Source organism: Gymnoscopelus microlampas (assembly GCF_963454915.1).
Source record: "Gymnoscopelus microlampas genome assembly, chromosome: 11".
NCBI classification, from domain to species: Eukaryota; Metazoa; Chordata; class Actinopteri; order Myctophiformes; family Myctophidae; genus Gymnoscopelus; species Gymnoscopelus microlampas.
Window position 1 is genome coordinate 26,934,546 of NC_139948.1, and position 17,185 is coordinate 26,951,730.

The window sequence follows — 17,185 nt, forward strand, 5'->3', positions numbered from 1 at the left end:
TCTCGAGTAACCTCCGGACGAGTCGAGGGTGAGCCATCCCCGAGACCTGTTCTGGTTGTCGAAGACAGGAACACCCAGACTCGAACGTATAATAAACTGAGAATCATTATAACCGCCACGGCTCTTGAGCAACCCCCAGGAGGGCCTGCTGAGCCCCTGATGGTGTTCTCGGTACCCGACTTGGAGGAACAGCCTCGATGGGAGGGATATTTACGAAGAGCAATGGGAATTGAGTTCACCCGTAGTAGGCTGAACGCAAAAGTTAATATGAACGGTCGCCCCCTAGCACCGGGGCAACCAGCGTGCTCTGACGCAGGTAGGCTGAGAGACAGGTACTCCGCAGTGGTGAACCTGGCCCTAATGCCAAATCCTATGCCGGGCACGACCAACACTATCTCCGAGGCAAAGAAAAGAGCTTTTACTCACATGATAGAGATGGTACTTAAAGACACCTTCTGGGCAAACGGGAATTATCAAGCTGGTGCTATACCAAGCATGACAATCTCCCTGCTATTCGGAAGGTTCCGCTACATGGGACTAAAGAAGGCCTGGATAACTGAAATGGTTGTCCGCGCTATTCATTCGGTCCTAAGAATTAACCCGAGGAAGTTTGTCCTCTTGGTAGACGATCCTATTGACGTTAACTCAGTCGCATCCCTCCTCGACACGCTCGAGCGGGAGCGAACAGAGGATGACGAAGATGAGGATGAACCCATTCCAGAACCCCACATGGCGTTATCAGCAGTAGCACCTGCCTGGCGCAAGGAATGGGGCCCTAACCCCGCTGAAAGGCAGGGGCGGGCAAGGGTTAGACACCAGGCCGCCCCACAGGGGGGTCGCCAGGTTAGTTTTAGCACTGAGGCTAGTGCCATTAGGGCCACACCCTCGTGCAGCTCCTCTGGGACCCACACCTCCCAAACCCTGTCAAGCGAACCTGTGATAAGACATGAGAGAGCTCTCCGCCAGGAGGAGAGATCCCTCTCGCGCGCTTCTTCACGAGCCAGCTCAACAGAATCCGCAAGGTCAGCCTCGGGGTCAAGATCAAATAGCAGATCAGCGACCCATGAAGCTGTACAGAGCAGACCCACGGTACCCCCACCCGAAAGGGGAAGGGCACCTAGGGCAAGGGCAAAGAACGCAGCGTTTAGCCCGGTGCGTCCTTTGTCCTCAGGTCCTCCACTTGTGGAGCCAATAGTACACACCAATACGGGTCTGTACTGGTCCCCCGAGGTGGAGGGCTTGGAAAGCTTGGACTCGGATACCGACTCTGAGCTAGAAGGACACGAAGATGGAGATCTATTGATCCATCCTGAGTATCCTGTAAGCTGGGGAGAGGCTAGGCGACTAGCCCGCTCCCCTTCAGCCGATCGAGTACAAGCCTTACCCAGGATTACAAGCACCTGGAAAGAAGGTTATACTTCGGGAGGCTATGAATACCTCAGGGAAGGTATTAAGAGAAGGGATAAGGCACTGGCCAAAATGGCACACCAGAGCCTACCCCCTCAAAGGTATAGAACCCTTCCTGTAGGGACGGGTAGCTATCAGTCCATTATAGGACAAACAAAAGACGAACGCTACATGCCTTCGTTTCTAGCTAGTACTCCTCGGGGAGCGGGCCAACTCTCATCCCTCATGGGTCCTTTGAGCATGACAGGACTGGGAGGGGGCCAGCCCCTGATAGGTACAAGAGGGTGTAAGGAGATAATTAATATTCATAAAGCAGTGAATACTCTAGCACCCCACAGGAGGACAGAGGAACGTCCTCTGGACTACCTAATAAGAGCCTTTCAGGCCCTTAGCAGCACAGAGTATGCTGACTGTGTGGACACCGTCCGCGCACTCGCCAATACTCAAGGGATAGATGTCCCAGTAGGCCTGACCTTAAGACAAATAGCTCAGGTAAATGCCTCTGTGCCCGGATTAGATCCCGGCGAACAGTTGGTAGAAGATCTCATTAAACAGATCAATAAAGATGAAACCACCCTGACCTTTGCCGTCAGGAGGGTGATGTCTGAAACAGCACAGGGCACATATATTATCCTGCTAGAAAAGCTGTTTACTCGCATCAGAGCTGGGGATGATATGGCAAGCCATTGCCGTGTCTGGAACCAGGAACAACTCACTCATGAGGTTATTGCTTGGGATCGGCGCCATGCACTAGCACTGCATCGGCGTTCAGATCAAAAGAAAACCTCAAAGGTGACAGAACCCCGGGCTACAGTTTCCACTAAGGAACCACAACCCCGGGGGGAAAGAAAGGCCAGAGAGAAAAACACCTCTCAGCCAAAAAACGGGACAAAGGGGGGGAAGCCTCAGAGCCCCCCCCCGAAAACCCAGAGCCCGAAGTCCCAGGGGGAACCCCGGACCACGGGCCGAAAACCATTGGTACCCTACCTCTCACCAGAGGATTGGGAAAAACTCTCAAAGGAGGAGCAGGAAGCGCATCGCGCCAAACGCGCTGCCCGGAAAGCTCCAGTCCAAAAGCAAGAGTAAATACCATAATCTCCGTAGATTCAAAAGACAGGCCCCTACTAGCGGCGCTGGCTACGAATACTACTGAGAAAGACGGAACGCTCCTCTGTAACATAAACGGGGAAGAGTACCTCGTAGACACAGGAGCTGAAGTCACATTGCATGCTAACATGCCTTCTAACGGGACCCGTATGATCGAGTTAGCAGACGGTTCCCACTCTTTAATGCCTACTGCTGAAAAGCACGGGATTGAAGGGATAGTGGCTAAGCCTGGTTTGGCGCCTTTATTGGCCCCAAAAGACCTCTTGGCTTTAGTTAAACCAGATGATGAAACCATTGTCCTTAGAGTATGCTTCATGAAACCTATAGACGTTTCAAAGGAAATGGATAAGGTTATTGAAGCCTCCGACTCTACCCAAAAGGAACGGTTGAAATCTATATTGGACAAGGGCGTCTACGCCACCCACAAAAATGATGTGGGGAAAGTAGACCCCCGATTCCAACATGTCATACGTGGCATGGTGCCACCCCGGCAACCCCAGCATCGGGTAAAGCCAGGGTGCGAACAAGAGTTAACCAAAACGATTGGTGAACTTGAGCAGCTGGGAGTGCTGAAACGTCTTCAGTCAGCAATTACGAACACGCCTATTTTAGGCGTGGCTAAACCTGACGGGACCTATAGATTGGTACACAATCTTATAGCACTCAACGCACGATCGTGTTCGGACACACGCTCGCTAATTAACATAGCACGTACTACTAGAAACCTTCCAAACAAAAAATGGAAATCAAGCATCGACTTGGCTAATGGTTTTTGGTCTGTACCTATCTGCGCGATCTCCACCCAAAAGACAGCTTTCACCTGGAAAGGTGTCAGTTACGGCTGGGTTCGGCTACCACAAGGTTACAAGAATTCGGCGAATATCTTTCAAAGCATAATCGAAGAAATCTTGCATGACCTTGATGTCACAGTATATATTGACGATGTGTACTGGACAAACGAAAGTGAATCTGACCACCTCCAATTGCTGGAAGAGGTTATTTCACGTCTTGCTGAAGCTGGGCTTAAGATTGGGTTGAAGAAATGCGAGATCGCACAACATCAACTCAAATACCTCGGTTTCAACATCACTGATACGGGCAAGGCTGTAAGCTCTGATTACCTTGAACAGGTAAAAGCGCTACAACAACCCACCCTACTATGCGAGCTCGATAGTGTAATGGGCAAATGCGGCCACATAATGAACCATGTGCCTGCGTACGCTCAACACGCTGCCCCGCTGCATAAACTAAAAGGCCAGGCAATAGGTCAGAAGAGCTCCCGAGACAGGAAAGTCCCTATACCGGACTGTACTGACGAATGGGCTCAGTTCCAATCCCATGTTCTGACGACGTGCCGGGACCTTGAGAAAAGAGTCCCAAACACGTCAATGGAAGTACTACCTTCCAGGAGCATGGGGGGGATATCGTTAGAATGTAGGAATAGGAAAAGCAAGCAGCCTTGCCTATACCTTTCTTACAAGTTCTCATCTGCAGAAATGAAGTTTACTGCGGAAGAACAAATTCTTTGTGGGGCCTTCAAATTTCTGAACGCTCTCAAGGATTTAGCTCAGGACAACGGGATATATGTCGTCACAGACTTTCCCGCTCTCCAAACAGCGTCAAAAGGGACAATCAAAGGTTCCCGGGCAATGCTTACAAGATGGGGAGAATGGGCCATGATGCTCACAGACCCCCAGGTTAAGTTCATAACCCCGGAACAAAGAGTCCCTTGTGAAGTGGAACCTAAGCCTCCTAAACAAAAGGACTGCAAATGGTTTCTATTCACGGACGGGAGTCATCAAAAAGATGATGGCGAACGGTCCAAATGGGCATATGTCCTAAAGACTCGCGAGAGAACGGTGAAAACTGCCTCTGGCTGGACTGACGGAACCGCTCAAACCGCCGAGGTAGCCGCTATATTGGAAGGACTGATTGAGTGTAATAAGCTCAAAATCAAGTTCCTGACAATAATCACTGACAGTGATTACTGCTACCAGGGTGGTAAAAATGAACTGGAATTCTGGCAAGCCCGTGAATTCCAGACAGCTAAAGGCAAACCAATGGCTCACATCGAACACTGGTCGCTAATAGCTGAGCAGTCTAATAACCTGACCATTTGTTGGGAGAAAGTCCGCAGTCACACTGACACTGACGACTTCTTCCATAATGGAAACAGGGAAGTGGACTTGGTAGTTCAGCAACGCATTTCTGCGAAGCCCGCGGGGGCTAAGCGGATAAAGATTGTTGGCCCTTCATCCTGGACCGAGGATAAAGTCCTCAAAGTCCCGGAGGAAGAGGCCGAGCAAGTCATAGTAGCCATACACTGTGGCCTAGGCCATGTAGGCTACGCACGCGTGCTAAGGTACCTCCAAAGTGAGAATGTGCATGTCCCAAAGGCAAAAACGCGCGCCATAGCGGCCCGTAAGAATTGTTTTGGATGTGCTCTCGCTCGAGGGACCAAAGCAGAACCGCAGGTACCAGGAAAAATTGCGGTCCCCGAGAGCGGAAAGCATTTTTCCATGGATACCTTCGGACCGTTGACCACACCAACTAAGAAAGGCCGTAAGTATGGCCTGGTGATTGTGGACAACGGACCGGGCTTAATAAGGGTGTTTCCTATGTTTGCACCTACCGGTTTGCAAGTAGCTATCCAATTGTGCAATGTACTGAAGGAGGAACCAGCAATGGAATCCCTCCGGATGGACAATGCATCCTACTTCAAAGCCGAGCCAGTAACCACGGTGTTGGAAGATAGGGGAATCCAGGCTCTTTGGTCAGTACCATATCTAGCCAGCACCAATGGTGTGGCCGAACGCGCGGTGCGGGAGGTCAAGGATTTCATAACGCGTGAGGGGGTGGAAAGTACATGGGACGAGCCCCTCCCTCTCCTCAGGTTACACGACACTGTAAACCTAGGACGAGAGCTGAAGAGGTACGTGCCAGGCACTGATCCCTCTCCTCCTCTCTTTTCCATAGGTGAAGAAGTGTGGGTGTGCCGCAAGCCTGAGGGACGAAATCCTAAGTTGAAGAGTGAAGGACGGGACACTGTGTTAGAGGTGTTGAGTCCACACAGGTTGGTATTACAGGAATTTGGTGTAGTTCATACTAAACAGATTCGCAAAACTCAGTGATCAGTACTATGGCGTCGAAGCATTCTAAGGCAGAGAAGGATGAGACCCAGGGGTCCCTACCTTTTGCCCTGGAGTGTGCCAACAAGCGGGCACTCTTTGTTATGTCTCCAGGCACTAACGGAAAGGATATCTGGTTAGGGAGAAGCATGGGGATGGCGAAGGAGGCGAAGAATGGGTTCTTGCCAATAATAGGTTTTGACAAGAAGCCCATAGAGTGGTTGTGGAGAAACTCCCCCTGCCTATGCGCAGTGTGTGACGTAATAGTTGCAGCACAGCGTTGGGCGGGGCAGGGTAAAAGCAAGCCAGCAGCAGTTCCACACGGATGGGTGACACAGCTGAGTATGAGTGAGAGTGCGACTATTGACCTAGGCCCTAGAGAAGGCCCTAGAGGATGTCGCATCCTACTCTGTGGCACGTGTTACGTTTACTGGTGTGGAAGAATAGTGCTGGCGAGTTATCCCCCCATGAGTAGATCATGGGCCAACAAGTGCCAGTGCACTTGGACGGGAGATGAGTTGTTCCCATGCCCCTTGCATAAGGGCGCAAAGGTTAACTCAGGCGTTTGTATTACAACGGGAAAAGGTTACCTGCAGAGTGGGATGACCCCGGTTCGTAAGGCTCTGGCCAATAAGGCTGGGATCCAGTTCAAAGGGAGCACGGAGGACTTACACCTCCTAACCCTGTCTGACCTGGAAAAGTCTATCAACTGGTGTTATCCCATCCCCGTACCTTCCCGTTCCTCTCGCACCCATTGGAAAAAGGGCCGAGAGACCATAAGCATCGCAGACACTCCATCACGGCGGATAGTCCTAGGGGTCGACCCCAAGGGCAAATCTGCTGAGAAAATGGTGGGCAAAGCAGTGGTACTGAGCATACAAGCATTGATAAAGTGCATGCTAGGGGCTCGTACTGCATTGAGAGTGGAGTGTGAGCGTGTACCATACCAAGATGATAGTTATAGTCTATCTCACTGGGACTGGTACACCGAACACACTAGCTATATGAGGAAAAACCTAACCAGAGAAAGTCTGGTATGGGAGATCCTCGCCAGCGATGGCCCGGCTTGCGCTCCACGTGGCGCACTCGACGTGCCACCCAACGAGGCACCCTTCGGGTCTCAGATTGCCGGGCTGGCATTAGGTTCCTGTATAACCCATGGTAGACACCCTGAAAAGGACGGATACCAGTGGGTCAGGGCGACCGTGTCGATGGACGTGGACCCTGAGGGTAATGTGATCTCATTTGGGTTTGGGGTTATCCCCGTACCCGATAAGACCCTTACGCCTAAACTGCAACGGGTTTCATTTGCGCTCCCCTTGGGGGAGAGACAAGTGCATCCTGACGGTTGGGTGGAGGGGACTGAAAAAGGCCTGTGGCGCAGAGCCGTAAGGACTTTCATGAGAAATAGAGACTTACCAGGGACCTCTTAAGAGAGTCTTGACTGTGGCCCTTCTCCCCGCAGGTCTCCGGCGGTGACAAGGGGAGGGGGAGTGCCAAGATGACCGACCGCGCAGTTGAGAGGGATGACGGAGAAGATGATAATATCTTTAGAGAACCTTTCCTGGGCGCCAGGACAGGTATCACTACTCCAGAGATTCCCCGAAAAATCAGTATTACCCGTACGACGGCGAAACTGTTAGTAAAAGTCACCTTCACAGCCATAGCTCTGATAGTAACTTTAGGACTCATAAGGGCCCTGTCGCACCCCCAGACACGGGTGCAATGGGAATATGAGTACCCCCCTACCCTCAATACCAGGGAAGGGGGGGTGATGGGTGTCCTTACAATAGTAAGTCCCCTACCATGTATGAGACAGAATGACTCCCAGGCACATTGGGAGTTATGGAAGTCATTCCAAAACGCTGAGAATGGAGGCCCTCCTTTGGACGTAACAAAGCTAGGGCCACCACCTCAATGTTCCCATATGGAGAATGACATCGACTGTCACGTCATAAATCCCGAGCACTGTAACTCGCACCTTACATGGCCCGAGCTAACGGAGCAGAGGGAGGAGGAAGTAAAAGGATTGTTAGACTACGAAGTAGACTCAATCGAGGTAAACAGGCTACGTGGTGAGGTGGTCCAGAAGCTGAGAACAGTAAAAGGGCCCCGAACCACATATGCTTGTATGACTGTGACAACACGCTTCCGCTATGAGGGGGACCCACGATGGGAACCTTGGGAAGAAGTTTCCAATTGTTTTCTGACCAAAGTCAATCAGACTAAGGCAGTAAAATTGGAAAACAGTCGCAAATTCATATCTGTGTTGAACCCTGAAACTGCTGAGGTGCAAGTTGTTACTACTGTGACAAAATGGCCCATTAGTGAGACAAGAGAGCTAGATGCTTTCTTAACGGAAATGGCAGATCTTATGGAGGTTATCATAGTTATGAACGAGCTAGGTCTTAAAGAAACCCCTCAGGAAGATAAGCCAATAGCAATTCCTTTAATGGCTGCACCTCTGGTAAAACATGGTTCAAAACAATTGGCCCGGGAAAGACTAGCCTCAGGGTTCTCTTTATCCCCGGTCAAAAAATGGTTCCCTTGGGTCCTCGCCAAAAAGAAGCCAGGACCTGGAGGATACCGAGCCTACCCACCTGGTTTGCCATGGATTCTTAAAGAAACCATGGCAGGGGGCCATACCCTGTACACATTTGAGGCTCCTGTCCTCGACCCAGAGCAAGTAAGCAAAATCACTGGCTCCTTTGGGACCCGGGTGATGGACGCTCTCTTGCACTGCGTGGAAGGAGGCCTGAATGAAACAGATAGGCCATGGAGAGACCTGGATAAAACCACGTTTCTCAAAAAGGCAATCCGCGAGGAAGGAACCATAGTCCCTATGTGCCGCGAGGCACGGACTATGGGAATCCAACTTGGCGGAAATGGAACAGTGGGAGAACCGGCCTCCTGTCGATTCAACTTTAGAGATCGATTAAGGAGATATAGAATGACGTTGAACAGAGACGGAAACGCTCTCAATGACTGGGGCTATTATGCGGGTCTGGGGCTAACCCATGACGAGACACTGCTAATAGAGCACTGTTGGCATAAGAGCCGCAAGTCAGAGGACGATAAGCTAGTCATGTTCCTACATCAGCAATTCGCAGCTATGGTCACAGGTCTCCAGTTATCAACCGAAAGAGTAATCTCCGAGGAGATGCCCTCCCTCCCTGGGATGTTGCGGGTGACTCTAGGCAAGATGGCTAGAGACATAATACCCCCAACTACGGTGAGGGGAAATACTCTTGAGGAAATACTGGAAAATCATGGCCCTAAGCGCGAAGGCAAAAAGGTTCTCCCACCAAAATTACACAAGTCATTAAACCCAATCCATGATTCCCCAGGGGAACTGGATATCCCCCCACCCTTGCTTTTAACCAGGAAAACGAAAGACGGTTACAAAGTAAGGTGGGGCCTGGAGCCCTCCTTCGGGGCGACGGGTGCGGAGTTGGGCGACTACCCGGACACCACCTATGGGTATCCGGGGAAGCAGTATTGCACTAAAGAAAACTGGATGTGGTGCTACCAGGTAGATTCGTTCCCCCAAACCCATGTGGACGAAACCACATCCGCGATGGTAGATTTGGCATCCACTAGGAGGGTAACCCACGTCAATAACCAGACCTGGGTGACCTGGGGAACACAGCCATTAGGCATAACACAGACTTTTGGCCAAGACATGGACAAAATTCTGGACTGGTACTACGTTGCGCGTAACCCACCCCCCCAGCCGGGGGCTTGGGCTAACATGCACTGGTATGACGCTCCTATAGCTGCAACGCCTTTAGATGGAAAGAGGTGGAGGGCCGTACATGGGGATATAGGTACAGAATACTTAGACCCCAACTACCCTCGTAATATAGGAGCCCCATTGGCGATGCTTAATTGTCACCGCACTTCACCTGCCGGCTCTTTGGGTGTACGCCAGGCAACGGTTACTTGGCGGGGCAGGACCCTGAAATGTGGAACCTCAATGAATATCAATGAGGAGGTCTACGTTAAAGGGTACCCATACTTTTTCCCGCCTTCAGCGTACCTCCTGAATAGATGGAGCTATGCTAATTCCCGATTCTGCAATGACAAAGATCGGACTAGGCGAGAAAAACAATTATATGATTGCAATAGTTACAATAAGTATGCTGCAGTCACTGGACAGTGTGCCAGAGCCACCTTCGATTACCAGTCTCCCTGGCAAGGCCCCTCCTCCTATCTCCAGGAGGGGGGGTCAGTCACGGCTCCTGGTGAAGGATGGACCACTAAGAAATTCTCTCTTGAGGGGATCTGGCCCATAACTCACGGCTGGAACCTTAGCGAGGGGAATTGTTCACAAGATAGATCTCCAAGGGATAGGTGGAATTACAGTGATTTCACAGCTACCATGATAATCTTAGCAGCAGCTACAGGTAGCGCTGCCAAAGATTTGGGGAATTCTATCATAGAGGGAGCCTCTGAAATTTACACTCAGGTTACTTCTATTATCCAGACAGCTTGGGTTACCATAACAACCATCCTCAAGTGGGGGGTGCCTGTAATGATGGCCGTGGGAGTTGTTATCTTAGTTTCACTCCTGCACAAAGCTGGCCTCTTTCCAATAGTGGGCGAAACCGTGAAGGCAGTCTGCCAATCTGTAGTAAGAAGATTCAGCCCCCCCCTTGAGGAGGAGGATGTCTTCCTGCTATGAGATATGTCACGATTCCCTGAGGAGAGAAATCATCCCTTAATATACAAGGATGGGTTGGGCATATACACACTCCGAGGTTTACTCTCCGAGGTACAGAGCTACTGCCAACATGTCTCTCTTCCAAGAAAACGAGATTGAAATGGCAGGGGAAACGGTGGCGCCTCCTGGTCACATGACAGACGCCGAGATCACTGTTTTCCTATCTGAGGACCAAGTCCTGGCACCCCCGACTGAGATCCACGCTCCGAGTGGTCCGGTTGAGGCTGCTGGGGTTTGGCGAGCTCCAAGGGTGTCTCCCCAAGAGACCCCCAGACCCATTGGGGGTCCCATACCCTCCTCTACCCAAACGGGCGGGAGAAGACCGAGCCAGATGTCTTCTACCTGGGAGTCGGTAACCGAGACCAGAGGTTTGGCCAGTCGCATGGCTAGGCTTCACGTCATCGATCTTGCTGGAGTACGGATGTCTGACTTGAGACTGCGTGATCCTAGAAATTGGATCAATATCATGGGAATCCAATCTGGGAGGAGGCCTACTAGAGAGCCCTACCACCCAATGGGATGGCATGATAAAGCGCGTTTTGAGGAAGTGTCCGAACTCATGTCACGCATCACCAATCATCTCGTCGGAGACGGATGGGGTTCTACGATCCCAGCCAGGGTCACTATCTACCAAGTCGTGCGACCTGACCAGACCATGAGGGAGTGGCAGAATATGCTGTGGGCTTGCATCGACGAGGCCCAGGATCAGAACGAACTATTCCACGAGGTCGCCGTGCTAGGCCCTTGTGCGGAACCTGAGAGGATGCAGTACTTCACCGGGGTCCGTGTCACGAGGAGGAGCCGCCATGAGGGGGATGCTGGAGTTCCAGAGGTCAGAGGGGGTGTTGAGAACCGGGCCCAAGCCACCAATGTGACCCCTAGACCACCAGCTCCTGCGAGGCCCCAACCACAGACACCTGTCAGGCCCCAGCCACAGGCACCTGCCATGTCAGCCTCCAAGAAGAAAAGAAAGAAGAAGAAGTACAACCGTGCTACCAGGGCACCTGCTGCTGCTGCTGCCTGGCCCGAAGGCGGCGAGAGGTGGAACAATTGGAATCCACCTTACAACGCTGTCCCTACAACAGGGGGTGGGGGGGGACCACCGCCGTACCCCCACCCTTATGCACCGAGGGAACCCCAACAAGGACCCTACCCCAGCCCCGATCCTACACCAGGATTCTACGGGGCACCCCCCAGCCAATACCAACCCGCTCCAAGAAGCCAACATGGTGGCACATATTATTAGCGATCATTATAACATGCACAACTAATGCTTTGCTTTGTAGAGACACAGCTGTGAAATGTTGTTTGCTTAAAATGCTTCACACACACTCTCACACAATGCTGCCTGTGTAAGCTGATAGCGGGCCAGTCTGCCAAGGTCACGCTCTGTCTGCCTGGCGGAGGTGAGACGTGACAGGAAGTAATCACGTGCTTCGAGGGTTGGAAGTTGGACTGGGAGGGAAGGGTGAGATGATGCCATGTAATGACAGTGTTCTGCCACAGGGGTTGATATACTTAACCCCCGATCGCCCAGGGATGGGCTCTCTTCTTCCTGGACTTTGCATCTAGAGATTTCTGTATTGCATATATTCAGCTAGCAGCCACCCCCGGTGGCCTCTTCTCTTTTCTATATTTGACTCTTTATATTTGTAACTCACTTCTTTAATAAATCTTTTTATTGAACTTTATTTTTGCGTGACGAGTGCCTCCCCACTGCTTCATTAGCCAAGAAAGATATCCGGGTTTTTTGTCCTTTTCCTGTATTCTTGTGGTAAGATTGGTAACACATATTATTACATTAATATAGGAGCCAGCCTGTGTTTGAGAGTTCCTCTCTAGCCGACACAGGTTGGGGCAGGCCCCCCTCCACGGCCTAGAGTTTCACTCCCACGATATCTTCCCAGTGAAGAAATCTATCTGCTGTTAATTACTGAGAAAAGGTGGTTGGTGACAAGTTTATCTCTCAACGAGTGGCCCTCGCTTATTCTCTCATAAAAGCGGAGAAAAGAGCGCTGCTAACGAGAGACGACTTGGAACTAGCTGCTCGGTGATGACGCAGAGACAAGGGTGAAATTAGGTTTGTTATAGTGAATGTTGAAACACACACAGATACAACAACAGTTGTGTCCCGTGACTGCTGGTCAAAGACGCCAAGGCAATAGTATTGGTCTCCGATCACTGAGTGTTATTATAATCTATTTTTAGATTTATGCCTGAGTTTTGAGCAACGCAGTCTAGTCGTTGTCGGAAGCCACTTGTAATCTACCGAGAATAGATCCTTGAGGTTGAACTCCAGAGACAAGAGTTTATCCATTCTAGATATAAGCGATAAGTAGGAGTAAGGTTAAAATTCCAGTAACCGGAGAGGAACTAGCACACCTCGAAGGGGTTCTGGTGGGGGGGTCTGGGTCTAGTTGGCTCAGGGTCTGATTCCCTTTACAAAAGGCCACCAACGTCATTTTCTCTTTCCAGCAATTCCAGCCAGCAGATTCGTCGCACTGGGTGGCAAAATGCAGCCGGGAGGTCGATGGAATACATTGGCGTCAATGAAGGCCAGGTGGACCAGCTTATGAACAAACATATATATATATATTTCTGAACGATTGAGACCTTTATACAATACTCGGCTCAGGAAAATAAAGACATATCACACATTGTTTTTGTGTTACTTTTCGATGTGTACACTGTATAATTTTATAGAGGTATCTAAAAAGCACAAAGTACGTTTCTGTACGTGCCAAATTATCGCGATACTGTCAATCATGTCCTGTCTGGCAACCAAATCTCGCTACACCACCGAGCCAGAAACGATACCTGCCGCTGTTTAGATGCCTCAATAAAATTATGTACCGTGAACATCGAAAAACAAGTGATTAGAAAACAATCTGTGATATGTCTTCATTTATATTCCTGAACCGATTATATGACAAAGGTCGCAATCGTTCAGAAATAGTGTTCAGCTGTCCAGCCGGCTCTCATAGACTCCAATGTTATTTCACCAAACTTCCGGTGCTAGTTTGCCATCCGTGAGCGTCATGGCGCATACCCGGCATCCAGCGTGTCCTTTCCTTAATCTACCTTCCTTGAAGGTAGATGCCGATTTTGTATATCGTCATATTGCGATATGGCAAAGTGTTTTCTTATCCTGGTTTTAATGCCTTATTTTATACTTTCAAATATTGTAAAAAAGAAATAGCTCAAATAGCCGATCTATAAGCTGTCCTCAGTGGTGGAAAATAGTGCTTGGCACTGGCATTGCCTAGGGGCGGGGGGCGATAATTCCCTATTCTGTACCACTATCGGTATATAACTTGCAACGTTCGGCACAGCGACTCGCTCGCCTAACAGCTCTCTCGGCGGTGCCTCTCGTTGAAAGTCCACCAGAGACGGAGCGCCTCCGACGTTGTAACAGTTTTTTTTTCCCCAACTCCTAACTTAATATTAGGGGCTGCAGTCTGTTCTCACCAAACGGGTCGAGTGGTCCGCCTCGCTGGGGACATTTATTGCATTTTCCCCCCTAATAAAAGCAGTGATAACAAAAGGTGATAGCCTTTGTTGTCAAAGTTTGTCATATTTTCAGTTGGTAGATGGTATCTCATGTTTCTATTCTTGACAACACACTCGTTTTTGGCAAAGAAACTGATCAGCAGGGCTCCGTGATGGCTCACTGAGTTTATTCCATATAAATAAAATAGGACTTAAGTTCTTAACACAGCTGGCCTGGGTTTGAATCTGACCCGAGGCTCATTGCTGCATGTCATCCTCCTCTCTATCTCGTCTTTCCTGTTTCTATGGACACTGACTGTCTGAAATAAAGTATAACTAGACGCGTCGCAATTCCGGGGAAATTGCAGAGTGTGGTTGCGCCGACGCCGGTCGCGGGTCGCGGCCGCCGGGACTCGAGGAATAGGCCGGGAGGAATAACGTCGGAGGCTGCGCCAATTACATTGTCACGTCTCTCATGAGATCGCTTGCGTTTCATTTTGAAAGGATCGATCCACCCCGAAATAATGTTTTTGCATCAAACGGTTACATTTTGCGCATTTGTGGCGCCCCCTATGGGTCAAAGTGGAAATGTTTTTGGGAATTTGTTGAGTAAACCACCCTCGACATGTGATTTGAATTTGGGATTGACCGGACGTTTCGTTCGTGATTTCTGGCATTTTTGGTAAAACGGGCCCCTCCCGCTAACTTTGGAAGCCATTTACGGACGAACGGTAAGGTCTATGAAAATGCCGTTTGGATATATTTACCGCATGGGCTCAGAGATCATGTGTACCGATTTGTGTGAGATTTGGAAAAACATTGTAGGAAAAGGAGCAAAAAGTGTGTTTTGAAGAAAATTCAAAATGGCGGAAAATCTATCCTGACGCAAATGGGCGTCATATATGGGCCTATATGGGGAGATGCGTAATGACCCAAGGAATCCAGGGAAAAAGAAATTTTGATTTTACGACCTACGGTTCAAGAGTTATAGGCCAAAAGGTAAAGTGGGCTGTTATAGCGCCACCATGTGGCCGACTGGTGTGATTATTTTCATAATAATTTCGCAAAAAACTATTAACCTCCCCTCCAAATCTTGTAACTGTAGCCCTTACGGTTTCCGAGAAAAAAATACTTGAATGGGAGTTTTTGCAATTCCCATTAAAGTGGATGGGGAAATTTAATGCAGAAATAAATCAATATCAAAAAATCTATCCTGACGCAAATGGGCGTGGCCTATATGGGGAGCTGCGTAGTGACCCAAGGAATCCAGGTGAAAAGAAATTTTGATTTTAGGACCTACGGTTCAAGAGTTACGGGCCAAAACGTAAAGGGGGCTGTTATAGCGCCACCATGAGGCCGAATGGTGTGATATTTTTTTCAATAATTTCGGACTTAATTATAAATTATCCCTCCAAATCTGATAACTCTAGCTGTTAAGGTTTCTGAGAAAAAAATACTTGAATTTGAGTTTTTTCACTTTTACATTAAAGTGGATGGGGAAATTTAATGCACTAATAAATTAATATCAATTAAACTATTCAACCAATCTCTTAGCCCTATACACGCGCACGATTCCCGATTTAGACGGTCATTTTGATATGTGGCACGACATTGGGGGATAAAAACTGTGGGAGGAGATGCGCTCTAAAGTATTGTTTATCTATAAAGAAATAAAGTGTATAGAGTACTATAGTCTGGTTGCCCTGTTGGGCAACCACACTAAAAATGCAAAAAAGAAATGCTAAGAATCTTAAAGAAATTGGTGTTTATTGGTATTAATCAAATAATAAAGCTTTAATAAATTATTTGATCATTAATAAAGGTAATCAAAACAACATGCATAAAAACTATTGTCTGATGCACAGTGGGAGCTCAGTGCTGTGATTGCACCTACAGCAGGAGCAGGATTACAATGACATTGCACAATGCTAGAACGAATGGTGTCTGTTCACTCTCTTTTCAATCTCCTGCATGACATCACTTGCTTCTAGAAGGTAAAAAGCTTCCGTCTCTGCCTCTGTGGAGATTGTGTATTCTCTCCATTCTGTTGCCTACACTCTGAGGCATAGAGATTGACAGTAAAGGAAAAGAAAACAGGGGAGGGCGTAAACAGAGAGACAGACAGAGAATGGCAGACGGAGATGGAAACAGAGGGGGACACCGGAGAAAGAGGTAAAGCCAGGACGTGGGGGTGTAGAGGCAGTAGGGAGGGGTTTCTTTAGACCTTGCTGTTTTGTCCTTAGTCGCTGATTTGATTGACCTTAGCATGACCTGTGTAACCAGGCAACACACCAATGTTATAATAACATGATTACCACCCGTGTTGTAGAAACTGCTTCCTGTGTCACAGTCTGCCCCCTCAAAATGTTATTTGCTTTGCTTTTATAATGTCCCACATGTCTGTCTGTCTGTCTGTCTGTCTGTCTGTCTGTCTGTCTACGTATCTATCTATCTATCTATCTAACAATATGTCAATCTATCACACACACACACACACACACACACACACACACACACACACACACACACACACACACACACACACACACACACACACACACACACACACACACACACACACACACTCACCAGGTTCGGACAGAGCCAGTACCCCTCTCTCCGGGGCGTCTTTGGTGATCTCCTCCTCCTCCAGCTGATAGGAGTCAAAGCTGTAGCTCTGCACCACGCTGCTCTCCCTCCCATCTCTCCATCCCTCTCTCCCTGGCTCCCTCCATCCATCCCTCTCCTCTGGAGTCTGGGCCGGCGTGGGCCTCCGGCGTTCTGCCCCCACCGATCCCATCACTGCACGAGGACACACACGCTGTGCACGCACACACACACACGCACAAACGCATGCACGCACCCACGCACATACACACAGGCACACACACACACACGCACGCACACACACGCACATACACACGCAAAGATGAACACTTCACCCTGCTACAGACTCTGTCAAGGACGCACAGTAAAATCCCCAGTGTTCATTTAACTCTGACTCTAAAACATTGATCCAAATGGACCATTGTATTTTTACACTCCCAAGAGTTAAATGAATGCTTGGGGCTTTACAGTGCAGGCACTACGTTCAATCTGGGATACACGTGATGAAGAGAGACACACCTGGCAGTTTGTTGTTGGTGGAGAGGAGAGGCAGGAGACCTTGGGGGTGATTGAGGATCTGTGAGCACAGACGCAACAGGGAAACATGAAACAAAACAAAATAATCACAACAACAAACTGTCACTTTACAGGTGACATCAAGCTGACAAGAGTCATGGTTAGAAACCTCACTCAAGGATGGCTCATTGTGTGTGCGCGTGTGCGT

The 17,185-nt window shown here is 49.3% G+C and overlaps 2 protein-coding genes across 2 annotated transcripts in view; one reads left to right on the forward strand and one right to left on the reverse strand.

Moving 5' to 3' along the window:
• Positions 1-17,185, reverse strand: part of slc29a4a (solute carrier family 29 member 4a) — a gene marked incomplete at its 3' end in the record, with an annotated part of 40,035 nt that overhangs the window by 19,514 nt on the left and 3,336 nt on the right. The window contains exons 2-3 of the mRNA XM_084070690.1: positions 16,981-17,038; positions 16,444-16,675 (exon numbers count right to left, since the gene is read on the reverse strand). Coding sequence (XP_083926816.1) covers positions 16,444-16,654 — 211 coding nt within the window. The 5' untranslated portion in view covers positions 16,655-16,675; positions 16,981-17,038. The remainder of the gene's footprint in view (positions 1-16,443; positions 16,676-16,980; positions 17,039-17,185) is intronic.
• The window catches only part of bud31 (BUD31 homolog), a 65,537-nt gene continuing 56,389 nt past the window's right edge, over positions 8,038-17,185 (forward strand). The window contains exon 1 of the mRNA XM_084071679.1: positions 8,038-8,047. The gene's annotated coding sequence lies outside the window, so the exon portion shown is untranslated. The remainder of the gene's footprint in view (positions 8,048-17,185) is intronic.